This window comes from Dipodomys merriami, unplaced genomic scaffold, assembly GCF_024711535.1.
Source record: "Dipodomys merriami isolate MVZ:Mamm:240054 unplaced genomic scaffold, mDipMer1.0.p SCAF_31, whole genome shotgun sequence".
Taxonomy (NCBI): domain Eukaryota; kingdom Metazoa; phylum Chordata; class Mammalia; order Rodentia; family Heteromyidae; genus Dipodomys; species Dipodomys merriami.
Window position 1 is genome coordinate 14,333,584 of NW_027204604.1, and position 14,650 is coordinate 14,348,233.

The 14,650-nt window shown below is 40.2% G+C and overlaps 1 protein-coding gene across 2 annotated transcripts in view; it reads right to left on the reverse strand.

Annotated features, from left to right (window-relative positions):
• Camsap2 (calmodulin regulated spectrin associated protein family member 2) overlaps positions 1-14,650 on the reverse strand; it is a 76,952-nt gene that overhangs the window by 37,336 nt on the left and 24,966 nt on the right. For both annotated transcript variants that reach the window (XM_070041865.1, XM_070041864.1), the window contains exon 3: positions 3,451-3,612. In XM_070041865.1, coding sequence (XP_069897966.1) covers positions 3,451-3,612 — 162 coding nt within the window. The remainder of the gene's footprint in view (positions 1-3,450; positions 3,613-14,650) is intronic.

The following is a 14,650-nucleotide window of genomic DNA, read 5'->3' on the forward strand; positions in this document are numbered from 1 at the left end:
CCTTTTTATGTTTTCATTCCCTTTTTTTCCTTGGAGAAAGAAACCCTTTTCCAGTTCGCCACTAAGTAGCTGTAACTGGTTTGCCAATTTGGAAATCATTTTAATGATTTTTCTAAAAAATAGTTTTTACCCAATTTTATTCACAAAACAAAACCAGTCACAAATCAACATTTTAATGCATTGTTCATTAACTACATTTACTGAATGCCAATTGTGTGTCTGGTTAGAATAGAGCCAAAATGGTTCTTGAAACAAGGGAACCGGGAGACTTCAGAAAGAAGGTTGTTTCATAAAGACCTCTGCTATATAGTCTGAACGTTTATCCCCCCAAAGCCATACACTGAAATACTTGGTGCGACAGTAGCAAGTGGAGGGACCTTTTGAGAAGAATATGTCATGAGGCTTTGCCCTCCCAGATGAGATCAGTGCATTCAAGAGGTTGAAGGAAGAGCCCTGATCTTCCTGTCATGTGAACATGGACACAACAAGAAGCCAGCATCTTTGAAGCAGAGAGCTCACTGTGAATATGCTGATACTTTGATCTTCCACTTCCTAGCTTCCAGAACTGTGAGAAATAAGTTCTGTTAGGGACAGACTAAGAGATAACTAACTGTAATCTGAGACCAGAGAAAAAGAGCCTAACCAAAATAAGTGAAGAGGAAAGAGGAAGTCTAGACAGAACATGAAAAACACCAGCAAAGCCCCAGTGGTACCAAAAAATCCTTGGTACCTAAATAACTGAATGAAGAAAGGTAATAGGAGAGCACAGTAAAATAAAAAAGAGGACTTACAGGATGAGACTGGAAAGAGGTAGGAGCAAACAATGAGAGGTTCACAAAATAATAACTCCTGTGTTATCTCTACTTAATAACCAGTAAAATCTTGGATTTAGTTTTTAGGTTTTTATGTTTAAATTCATTTTAGCTACAAACACTGAAAACTATTTCAACCACATCATATCCCTTTTCTATAAGTTTCTTTTAGACTCATGGATGCATTATCCAAGAGCAGAAAAGGCAGTGAGATTCAAAGGAGCTAAAATAAAAGTCTGAAAAAGAAAACACATAGTAAGCTAGAGATAGCAGTGTAAAGTAGTACTAAGAACAGATAATGACTCGGGGGCCTGTAAACAGAGCCAGGAAAAAGTACTCTTGAGGTTGAGATTAAATCAAATGATTCAAAACTTAATCTAAAAATTGACCAGGTTGGGTTATGGCTATAAAAATTCTAAAATGTTCCTTATTAAATTACTTTATCTTTGTGTAAGTGTCTGAAGTTCTAAAGCTGTCTAGCTATTCTGTAATTTGGACTACTTACTAGTTTAGTAAATGTTGACTAAACATCATATCATATAACCAAACCTCCTGATGATCTAAGACCTTAAACTAAAAAGAAAGATGGGTATAGTGCCTATTCACATAGACTATTCAAGTAGGGTGTAATATAGATTAAAAAGAAAAAAAAAACGAATGATTCAGTAATTAGCAACTCTGAAAAGTGCTACGCAAGAAAAACTGTTAAAAGCATAAAACTAAGGTTGGCAGATGCCTACTTTAATACGATTGTGGAAAAAAGTGCTACCCAAGTCGAGAAGTGATGGAGCAGAGAAGCACCAAGCCTGCGGTGAGTTGGGAGATGAGCTGCCTACGAGCAGGAAACATCATGCTCAATGGTCCAGGGGTGAGAAAGGCCACACAGCTGGAATGAAGTAAGAGAAATGAGAAAGAGACGGTGGCCATGAGCCTTGGATGGCGAAGTGCACAGAGGTCAGATCAGATGGTTCCAGATTGTAATAAATGTTACTTCTTATTTAAATACAAAGTAAGGCCCCCAAAAGTTTTAAGTAAAAGGATGACATGATATGATCCAAGCTGCAGTATAAAAAGAAACTGGGAGCGTTCCAGTTCTGATAATAGCTTATTCCACAATTATCATGTATTCAACTATTAGGCATGTATCATGCAAAACCTCTGGACAAAATATAAAATACAAATTCTGGAAAAAATATAAAATAGTGGCTCTGGGCAAAAAAGGCCGGGCTGCATACAGAGCTTAGTGGTAAGAGTATGTGAAGTTCTGGGTTCAGTTCCAAGCATCAAACATATATATTATATGCATGTGTGTATTAAAAAAAACTCATCTCCAATTAACCACCAAAAAACTAGGAAGTGGTGCTGTGGCTCAAAGTAATGGAGCACTAGCTTTGAGAAAAAGAGTTCAGGGACAGTGTTCAGGCTCTGAATTCAAGCCCCACGACCAATAAATAAATAAAATCTACTGAAGGACCTACACTGAATGAACTCATGTTTATATGGTCTTTGTCACTATTCAAATACTGCACAGTACTTGAAAGTAAGCAGAAAACTGTAATTCCGTTGGCTTGAGAAATCTGATAGTGTCACAGTGAATGGATATTGAGGAAAACTATCCTAAGAAGGATGGAAATGTAATTGGGGAAGACACAAAGTCTGCAGGTAAAGTAATCTCAGATTTATTTATTTTTTCCTGAGCTCCATGAATGGATAAGAAATACTCCAAGGAGCTGAGGGAACAAAAAGAATGTTAGACTAAAGAAGCTATCGTGGCAGGCAAGGCAGTCACGTCCCTCACACAGAGGGGGGCATGGTGAACACCGAGGGGTTCCACTTTGAAACTTCACAGGAATTACATGGGTTTTATAAGTAAAGACTGAGTTTAAGGAGAGACAAGCATGCACTGGATGTGTCTGCATGGAAGCCTTAACTGACCCAACGCAGCTGAGGTGGTAGGGTGCCTACCAAACACGTAAAGAATCGTATAGCAAGTTCAAGTCTAGTCTTGCACCTCAAACAAAATAATTCAAGTAGAACACACAACTTCAGCTTTCAATCTGACTTAAAACAAAAGTAATCAAGTGGCAATGAATAATTTAAAATTTCACTTTTTCGGGGCTGGGAAGGTGGCTCAGTGGTAGAGCGCTTGCCTTGCATGCCTGAGGCCCTGAGTTCGATTCCTCAGCACCACATAAGCAAAAAGAAAAAAGCCGGAAGTGGTGCTGTGGCTCAAGTGGTAGAGTGCTAGCCCTGAGCTGAAGCGCTGAGGGACAGCACTCAGGCCCAGAGTTCAAGCCCCACGACTGGACCAAAAAAAAAAAAAAAAAAAAATTTCACTTTTTCGCTGGGCACCAGTGGCTCACACCTATAATTCTAGCTACTTAGGAGACTGAGATCTGAGGATTGAGGTTTGAAGACAGCCCAGGCAGGAAAGTCGGTGAGATTCTTATCTCCAGTTAACCACTCAGAAAATGGGAAGTGGTGCTGTAGCTCAAGTGGTAGAGCGCTAGCCTTGAGCTGAAGAGCTGAGGGATAGCGCCCAGTACCAGAGTTTAAGCCCCATGACCGACAAAAAAAAAAAAAAATCACTTTTTCTAGTTAGTAGATTCATTTTTACTTATGTTGAGTATAATCCTACCTTATTTATCCAGTACATGACAGCATCCTCAATATCATAGGGCAGATCTGTGGCTTGAAAAAAGGCTGAATACTGTTGAGCACACCCAATCACTTTTTCTATGCTGACCATCTCTACAGTGTAAGCCATCATCAGGGTGTCTATCATGGCCAAATGCGCACTCTGAAAATAAAACAGAACAAACAATTAGAACTACACTTAGGAATAAGAAAACATATAGCTAACTAGACCAATATTAATACATTATTCAAATATTTATTAAGAATCTATGTTAAGATATTTATAATATTCTTTTACAAAGTTTCCACAATCCTGTCTTTCCCATTTATGATTGTCATGAACATTTATTCACATAGATAACAATAAGCACACAAAAATTGCTGTTCAACATTATTAATCATCAGGAAAATACACATCAAAATCATACTGAGCTATCACTGCAAATCCAATAATTGCACACCTGTTATTCTCAGCAATTGGGGAGCATAATTATAGGGATTTCAGTAAGGCAGGCCCTAGGATAAAGCAAGACACTACCTCAAAAATAAACAATGCAGAGGCTGGGAAGGTGGCTCACTGGTAGAGTGCTTGCCTAGCATGCACAAGGCCCTGGGTTCGATTCCTCAGCACCACATAAGCAGAAAAAAAAAAAGCTGGAAGTGGCACTGTGGCTCAAGTGGTAGAGCGCTAGCCTTGAGGTGAAGAGCTGAGGGACAGCGCCCAGGCCCAGAGTTCAGGCCCACGACTGGACCCAAAAAACAAACAAAAAAAACCCATAAAATGTGTACTCATAGATTTTTGGTACAGCAAGCAATTCAGATTGCTTTCTTGCTGGGCACCAGTGGCTCACACCAGCAATCCTACTCAGGAGACAGATTTGAGGATCATGGTTTGAAGCCTGCCCAGGCAAGAAAGCTTGTGAGACTGATTAAGCACCAAAAAAGCCAGAAGTGGAGTTGCAGCTCAACCATCTGACCAGAAGATTGCTTTCTTTAGTTTTCAACAGAATTAGGATTTACAAAGAAAATTAACAAGTCTAAACAAATATATATAATACATTTATGTATCTCTTTCTTTAGTTTTGATGGTGGCACTTGGGTTTTGATTCAGTCTCTCGAGCTTGCTTGTTTCAAGACTTGCACTCTATCACTTGAGCTATACATACTCCCAGTCCTGCTTTTTTGCTGGTTATTTTGGAGAGAGTATAACAAACTTTTCTGCCTAGGCTGGCCTTGAACCTCAAGCCTAGAGATCTCAGCTTCCTGAGTTACTAGGATTACATGCATGAGTAAATCATGATTATACACGAGCCACAAGTGCCTGGCTTAAGCTGTCTTTTTGATTAACTATCCAAAATGGAAAGGTGGGCTCAATGGTAAATTCCAGTGGACATTTAAGAAGAAACTTTATCAATTCTCTGTGATCTCTTTCAGAGGCTTGAAGCACAGAGAATACTTGGTACTTCATTCTATGAAGGTGGCATAACCCCAACGTCAAAATTAGACTAGGATATAACTAGAAAAGAAAAAACACAGATCAGTTTCTCTTATAAACACAGATACAAAAATCCTCAACAAAGCCGGGCGCTGGTGGCTCACGCCTGTAATCCTAGCTACTCAGGAGGCTGAGATCTGAGAATCGCAGTTCAAAGCCAGCCCGGGCAGGAAAGACCGTGAGACTCCTATCTCCAATAAACCACTAGAAAACCGGAAGTGGCGCTGTAGCTCAAGTGGTAGAGCGCTCGCCTTGAGCTGAAGAGCTGAGGGACAGCGCCCAGGCCCAGAGTTCAAGCCCCATGACCGACAAAAAAAAAAAAAAACCCTCAACAAATGTTAACAAATTAAATTAACAACATATTAAAAGAATTATATACCATGGCCACATGGAATTTATCCTAGATAAGACCAGGCCAATAGCTGAAAATCAATTAATACAATTCCTCAGACATCAACAGGCTAAAAACAAAAATCACAGAATAATGTCAGCAGATGGAGAAATAAAGCACAACAAAATATAATACCTATGCGTGAGTTAAAAAAAAAAACAACACTCTTTGGAAACTAGAAATAGAGGAAAACTTTCTCAAGTTGATAAAGAATACCTACTGGGATCTATTAACATCATACTTAATAGTAAAAAATGAGAGGTGTTCCCATTGAGATTAGGAATAAGGCAAAGTCTAGGAAGGAAATAAAAGGTATAGAGATTTGGAAGGAAAAAAAATAAAGCTATCTTTCTCCATTGGTATAATTATGTGGAAAATGTAAAACAAATTTTAAAAAGAGCTCTTATAATTGATATGACTACAACAAGATTACAGAATTTTAAGTTAAGCATGTAAGTCAATCACATTCCAATACAGTCTCTTAAATCTGAAATATGTCAGCATAAATCTAAGAAGACATACATAGCATCTATGAGGGAAACTACAAAACACTGATAAATGAAATAAAAGAACTAAATAAAGAGGCATATGCTATACCCATGGACAGAAAAACTCAACATTGTCAGACATCAGTTCTTTCTGGATTGGGATCAAATGCAATCCCAATCAAAATTCTTCGAATTATTTTATGTCTTCTGTGGCACTGGGATTTGAACTCAGGGCTTCACACTTGTTAAGCAGATGTTCTACTGCTTAAACCAAATCCCTGGCACATTTTGCTCTGGCTATTTTTGACAGAGTCTTGTTTTTTGCCCAAACCAACCTGGATCTTGATACTCCTATTTATGCTTGCTAATATAGCTAGAATAACAGGTAGACAACACTATGCCCAATTACTCTGTTGAGATGGGGTCTCACAAGTTTTTGAACAGGCCTAGCCTGTTACCATGATTCAACTGATCTTGACCTCCTTTGTAGCTAGGATAGTAGATATGAACCACCTTGTCCAGCTATTGGTTGGGGGAGAAGTCTCACATATTTTTTTGCCTGGGCTCCTCCTCATCTCCACCTCCCCACATAGCTAGGAGTAGAGCCATGAGCCACTAACAGTTAGCACTTGCAAATTCTCTTGTAAATATTTCCAAATTTATCTGAAGTTACACAGAAAGACAAATAACCAGGACAGTAAATGGAGAACTGAACGAGAACAGAGTTGGGAGAACTTACTGCCTGACTGGAGACTCGGTGTAACGCTGTAGTAATCAAGACAGTGAAAAACTGGCCAAAGAATGCACAGACTCACAGAACAGAGAGCCAAGAGACAGACCCACACACGTATCTTCAACAACTGATCTTTGACAGAGGAACAAAGGCAGAAGTGCAATGAAAGTTTCTGTAACACAACGTGCTGGAACAACAAGACATCCACATGAAAAAAAGAAAGAAGACCAATCTGTCTTACACCCTCACAAAGATTAATCAGAACAGGTAACAGACCTAGAGGTAGGAAGAATTCAAAACTACAAAAGGATAAGCATAGAAGGAGACAGAAATAACTGAGGTGGGCTTGTCCAAGGCCTCAGCAAGGCACGGGTAAGCTCTCAGACTCTCGGTTCCAGGAGGAGAGAGGATGGGGTAGAGGACGTGGGTTTGATGGTGCTCAGCCCCAGCTGTGGAGGAGCTGTGTGCCCCAGTAATCAGCCTGCTGGCAATTGTGGTCTAGAGAGAGGGCTGTGGTGCAAGGCTAGTTTCGCTGCTACGAGCAGGGTCTCCAGCAGCAAAGGCAGCACATAAGCTCTTCCTAAAATTGAACGAGTTTATGCCCAGTGAAACCCAATTTTATTTGGGTAGGAGATGTGGACACCTAAGTGTACAACTCAAAAACAAGAGTTACTCCTGGTGGCAAATGGAACAAAACCAGAGTAATCAGGGGAAAAGAAACACGAATCTATCCATGAAAACAGAGACGTGGTCAGAGCCAAATTCTGAAGCAACTGTCCTGCCCACTGCACATAAACCCCAGTATACTGTATCACTAATGAAGAGTAAGTGAATCTGGGCTCTTGAAGAAAAAAAAGGTAATAGAAAATGTAAACAATCCTGTGTTTGCAGTGTGTGTGTGTGTGTGTGTGTGTGTGTGTGTGTGTGTGTGTGTGTGTGTGTGTGTGTGTGTGTGTGTGTGTGTGTGTGTGTGTGTGTGTGTGTGTGTGTGTGTGTGTGTGTGTGCAGTACTGGAACACTGGCACTGAAGCTTAAACTCAGGGCCTTTTCTCTCAGCTTTAAAAAAAAATTATAGCTGGTGGTGCTCTACCACTTGAACCATGCCTTCACATCTAGCTTTTTTGCTGGTTAACTGGAGATAAGAGTCTCCCAAACAGTTAGGATTAGAGGTTGTGAGCCACCAGAGTCTAGATGGCAATGTCTTCTTAAATATGTCAGAAAAATATGAAACAAGGAATTGATAAGTGGGGCTTCATTAATTTTTTTTCAGTGCAAAAAAGGACACCATCAAGCTAAACACTGGTGGTGCATGCGTGTAATCCTAGCTATTCAGGAGGTGGAGGTCTGAGGATCACGGTTCAAAGCTACCCTGGGCAGAAATGTCTGTGAGACTCTTACCTCCAATAAACTATTCAGAAAAAGTGAGAAGTGGCGCTGTGGCTCAAGTGGTAGAGTGCTAGCCTTGAGTAAAAAGAATCTCTTAGGGATAGCTCCCAGGCCCTGAGTTCAAGCCTCAGGATGCACTTAAAAAGAAAAAAGAAAAAAGACACTGTTGAGCTGGGAGCTGATGGCTCACACCTGTTAGCTCCTCAGGAGGCTATGATCTGAGGCTCACCGCTAAAAGCCAGCCTGGGCAGGAAGGCCGTGAAACTCTTATTTCCAATTAACCACCAGAAAACTGGAAGTGGCTCAAGTGGTAGAGTGCTTGCTTTGAGCTGAAGAGCCCAGGCCCAGAGTTGAAGCCCTACAACCAACAACAACAACAAAAAAGACACTATCAAAGAATAAAAGACAAACTAGAGACTGGGAAAAAAATTTGTGAAAGACCTATTTCATATGAACTGCTACTTGATCTCTCTCTCTAATTTAGAATAAGAAAAAAAATCCAATTTAAAAATAGCCCAGTCCTTGGGCTGGGAAGTTGGCTCAGTGGTAGAGTGCTTGCCTTGCATGCCTGAGGCCCTGGGTTCAATTCCTCAGCACCACATAAGCAAAAAGCTGGAAGTGGAGCTGTAGCTCAAGTGGTAGAGCACTAGCCTTGAGCTGAAGAGCTGAGGGATAGCGCCCAGGCCCAGAGTTCAGGCCCCACAACCGGACCCCCCCCCAAAAAAAATAGCCCAGTCCTTGAATCTGGGTGGTCTTGAGCCTTGTCTTCTTCAGAAAGTGACGTGTGACTTCCCAAGCTAGATCTAAAGTGCTTCCACTTCTGCTGTTTCCACTTTCACGCTGCCCGTTCGTTGTACCATCATGTGAAAAGCTCCCTGGAGGATGAGAGGCCACATGGAAGAGAAGCAGAGCCTTCCAGACAACATCTAGTCAACTGCCAGACAGAGCAGCCATCTTTGACTCCCGGCTTCGGCGGAGCCTCCCACTGGAGGCCTGCAGCCATAGAAGTGAGATTAAGGGAAGCCGCAGAGCTGGAACCTTCAGAGCTAACCCAGCTGAGCTCCACTCAGATTGCTTGTGAACAAGTAAATACTCTTGTTTTAAGCAATAAAGTTTGTACAGTGGTTTGTTATGTAGCAAAAATTAATGAATCCAATTTTATATATAGTTTTACTTTCACTTAAACAGTTTGAAGGACCAAAGTCATGCTTTTACACATTCCTTTATGGTACATATTTGGATCCTGGCACTAAGGACTTTCTATTTATGCTTGCCAAACCACTATTCAAATGGTGAGATTTTCCTTGGAAAGGAAGGAAGCTAGCAGCACATAAATAGCAAACAACATGACTGAACAAGATAAGGTTATACTTTCAGTAGCTTTCTTCTTGAAATACAGTAAGGAAAAGCACTTTGCATTAACAGTGTAAAATTAGAGCAAAAGTATGTGATAAACTTTTAATAATTAAAATTCTGAAAGTCTACCTCCCCGCTCAGCATGGCATTTGGAATATTCGCAGAAGAAATAAGAACTGAAGCCAGTAAATTTCATCGTGTTTTTTCTCAGAGGTCAATCCCTTTTCTCTGTAAATGACAAGGGAACCGGAAATAACCACCCCTCAGCCTGACGCAGCCCCCTGTGAAAGCCCATGACAGTGCAATGCAAAAGGCTAGAAACAAAAATGTCGATTAGGGTGCAAAGTAATTGAAACTTTCTTCCACATTGCTGGTGGCAAAATGAAAAGTGAAACCACTCTGGAAAACTGGTTCAAAAGATTCTGAAATGTTGAAAGTTAAACACTTACATATGACTTGCCAATTCAAATCCCAGGTGTTCTATTTACCCAAAAGAAATAAAAATACATTTTTACAGAAAAATGTACACATAACTACACAGCTGCTTTAGAATATAAAAACAATACAGCTGGATGCTGTTGGCTCATGTCTGTAATCCTAGCTACTCAGGAGGCTGAGATCTGAGGATCACCCTTCAAAGCCAGCTGGGGTTAAAAAAAAAAAAAAAAAAAGCCCATGAGACTCTTATCTCCAATTAGCCTTTCTCCGGGGAAAAAAAAGCCAGAAGTAGAGTAGAGCTATGGTTCAAGTAGAGTACTTACTCGGGAAGTTGAGATCTGATGATCAGTTTCAAAGCCAGCCTACACAGACAAATGCATAAGACTTGTATTTCCAATTAACCAGCAAAAAGCCAGTACTAGAGGTATGGCTCAAGTGGTAGAGCCCTAACCATGAGCAAAAACTGAGTGCCAAGTGAATGTGAGACTGTGAGTTCAAAAAACAAACAATAACAACAAAAAAGTTGGACATATTAACATCCATCAATGGGTAAATGGATAAACAAATTGTGCTATTCACAGAATAGTACTGAGAAATAAAAAGGACATGGATGAATCAAATATATGAGCAAAAGAATCAAGTAAAAAAAAGAGCTCATACGCTATATTTTCACCTATACACAATTGTAGAACAAGCAAACTCATCTGCATTGATAGAAATGAGATTACTGAGTGTCTGGAGGGGGGTGGGGAAGATGACTGATTGCAGAAGAGTTTCTGGGTGTAATAATGTTCTCTATATATCTTGATGGCAGTGGTATTTACATGCATTAGTAGTTTATTTAATTTAAAAGATTTTGGTGGTGCTGGAGATCAAACCAGGGCTCTAAGAAAGCATTTAGCAAGACCCTAAAGCCCCAAACTCATCAAACTACTTCACATGGCTATATTTTAGGTAAATTTTAGGTAAATTTTTCATAAGGTCAATTTTTTAAAAGCTCTGATGGCAGGAAATCAATGGAGTTTTCAAGGCTTCATCTCCATCTATTCCATGTGGGAGCATCTTTGCATGTGGAGAAGCTATCTGCACAGAGCTTAATGCAGCACTGTCTGCACTGCTAAGATAAGGAACCAACCAACCTAGGTGTCCACTGTCAGATGGATGGACAAAGAAAGTGTGGCACAGACACACAATGAGATATTGTTCAGCCATGGGAAAGAAGGAAATGCTTGTCTTTCACAGCAGTGTAGATGGTACTGGAGACCTTTATGTTAAGTGAAACAAATTAGGGACAGAGAGACAAATACTGCATGTTCTCCAACGTGGAAGCTACAAGGCTGATCCCAACAGAGAGTACAGATGAACAGTTACCAAGGCCTGGGAAGAATGTGGGAGAGTAGCAGATGTTCTTAGAACAGAGTTAACAAGCAACTGGATAGCAGGAACACTTCTAATGCTCCATAGCACAACAGGATAACTATGATTGATAACCATCAAATGAATGTTTCAAATAGCTTGTAGAGAGGATCTGGAATATTTCCAACACAAATAAATGATAGGCAGTGGAGAGGCCACAGATACCAATTACCCTGTATATATGTACTGAAATGTCACACAGTATCCCATGCAATTATTGTGTCAATTGAAAGTAATTTTTTTAATGTGGTCTAAGAATTTCTTAACACATAGGTATTAAGTGAAACATCTCAAAGTGCTCTAAAAATTTCACAAGTGGTATAAAATTTACAGTGTTCTTATATTACTGAAGGCATTACACAGCCACAATCTGGCTATGAGATCAGCCTGCAGAACAGTTTATCACATAATAAATAAAATCTATTTTTTTTTTGTCGGCCATGTGGCTTGAACTCAGGTCTTAGACACTGTCCCTGAGCTCTTTTGCTCAAGGCTAGCACTATACCACTTTGAGTCACAGGACCACTTCCAGTTTTTGAGTTGTTAATTGGAGATAAGAGTCATGGGTACTGTTTCTACCCAGGCTGGTTTCAAACCATGATGCTCAGCTCTCAGCTTCCTGAGTAGCTAGGATGACAGGCGTGAGCCATTGGCACACAGCTAGGCTAAGGATAATCTAAAAAGTCATTGCAATTATTTAAAGTATTCTCCAAAACAAGTGTCATATCAATACCTTAAGGATTAATGGAGTTGTCCATGAGTCACCAAAGACATGTTAACTGGAAAAAACATAACACAGGGACCACCAAAACCCACGAAAGACAGGCTTTTTGAAAAATCCACTGAAGTAGACAATTATATCCAACAATGAAGACGTAAGTGCAAAACATATTTTCCTAGCATGTCCTCCTAGGAACTTGGGCACGTTTTGTTTTATGAGCTTGTAAGGACAGCTCAGGCTTACCCGCCACCACTCAACATAATGGCTGCTAACTTGTACCAACACCGTAAAGTGATAGCTATTGTCTCTCATTTGCTAACCAAGATAACATTCCTACTGTATTTTAACCAGTTATCTATGTTGTACTTCCAAGTATGTGTGTTTTATAGCTTCCAGAATTGGAAGTTTTTCAGGCATATTTGAATCTGGGCAAAAATTATGCTTTAAATCTCAAAAGATCTAAAACTAGCTATCCAAACTACACTGAAATATTTTTCTAACACTCAAAAATTTTGCCTGAAAGGAAGTTTGTCAGCAAATTTCCTTCAGCTGGATATATATGAAAAAATGTGCCGGACAGCACTAGCTTATCCGAAAACAAAGAAACTCAACCACAACCCTGTGACACCATCATGGCTGTTCCCTAATTTTCTTCCAGCCACAAGAAATTTTTTTTTTTTCCAGCCAGACTTCATTTCCCAAGCCCTATGTATTAAAAAGGAAAAAAAAAAAAAAGGAAGATTATGATAGTTCCCATGGTAACGCTAGGTTTTTGTAAAGTACAGAGAAAATTTGCAGCCAAGTAACAGCAGGACAGTTCACAAGTGTTGAACACGGCCGGGGCAGATACTCAAGAAGCATAATGAGAAGTAGTACAGCTCTCCTCCCATCTACCAAGTATACAGAAGTCACCCATTTCCTTTTAACCACTGACTAATGCTGGCAGGCAATGCCCTGATTAACTAACAGCCAAAGAGGAGGAACTAAGAATCCAGCCCCCTCAGTAGATGCTGGCCAGAGCCCACAGCCATGAGGAAGAGTAAAGGCGTGAGGTGGATGTCACCTCACTCACTAGGAAAGGAGTCTGAATAGATGAACCAGTGGGAGAGAACAGATGCAACACACCCGTAAAGGTTGTACTCTTTTTGCCACCAAATTAAATGAAAACGTAACCTAGTGATATAACTCCCAAGACATTTTTATGCCTACTTCTTGAAACTGTCAAATCTTCATTCTATTTGTTAAAAACTGAAAAAATATGTAAAAGGATCAAAAAGATTGTTACATCCCTTTTTAATCTTTCCAATGGTAACACATTACCAGTACCAATTCCAACTAATTGACAAAATTGTTTGGTTCTGCTCTGCTTCTTGGTGGCTTCCAGCTAAACAGCTCTACTCCACCACACTCTTCTCCTCACCACAGAACAGAAACATGCAAGCAGCCTACCAAGAACTGAAGCTGCCCGAACTATGACAAAATAACCTCCACCCAGCCTCCCACTGTCATCCTGTGCATCTCTGGTACTTCCTCCCCTTAAGACCTTAGACCATCATTCACAGTGCAACTTATCAACACATCACAGGTAATAATCAGCTTTTCTTCTGGAGAAAACAGTGACACACATACTAGCAAGAAGGGTATCATTGCTGGGCACCGGTGGCTCACACCTATAATCCTAGCTACTCAGGAGGCTGTGATCTGAGGATCATGGTTCAAAGCCAGCCCGGGCAGGAAAGTCCATGAGACTCTTATCTCCAATAAAACTCTAGAAAACCAAAAGTGGTGCTGTAGCTCAAGCGGTAGAGCGCTCGCCTTGAGCTGAAGAGCTGAGGGACAACACCCAGACCCAGAATTCAAGCCCCACGACCGACAAAAAAAAAAAAAAAAAAGGGTATCCTTTTCTTCCCAGGAAAAAAATTTATTCACCCAACAAATGATGTTTCTGAAAGAGAGGCTACACTGATGGCTACAGAGTAAAGTATAATTTGAGTGAGCTGGAAACTTGCGGTCTGAAAGACAGCCTTGAAATAAATGAATTTTTGCCTATTTCTTTACAAAAAGACAGCTTACAGTATTTCATAAGAGGAAAAAAAGAAGAAAGCACAGTTTCATGGCAGGGATGGAAATGAAGAGCATCGTTACAAGAGAAATAATGTGCGTTCTTTATGTTGGCAGCATGCAATTTCCCAAAATAAAAACTAGTCAGAACCAATTTAACTACCTGGGAAGAAATAGGTACATAGCTTCTTTTCTCAAAACAAAACAATAAAAAAACCCAATTTTTTTTTGTCTGTCCTGGGACTTGAACTCTGGGCCTGGGGCTGTCCCTCAGCTCTTCAGTTCAAGGCTAGCACTCTACCACTTGAGCCACAGTGCCACTTCTGGCTTTTCTGCGTATGTGGTGGTGAGGAATCGAACCCAGGGCCTCATGCATACAAGGCAAACACTCTACCACTGAGCCACCTTCTCAGCCCCCTGTAATCTCCAATTTTTGTGGGCCACATTATATATAAATACTTTAAGACACTAATTGGAAATAAACCACTAGCTACTGACATTATTTAAGCCTACATTCTCACTGTAAACAGTAACATTTTGACAAATAATGGTATTATTTATTGATACTATTACTATTTAACAAAGCAAAGACTTAGTGCCCAGTTAGCAGGATGTCAACTGTGTCAATGTGATCCTAGTACTTTGGAGGCTAAAGTAGGTAGACAGAAAGTTTGAGGCCCAGGTAACAAGACTTTGTCCCTAGTGTATATCAGCAA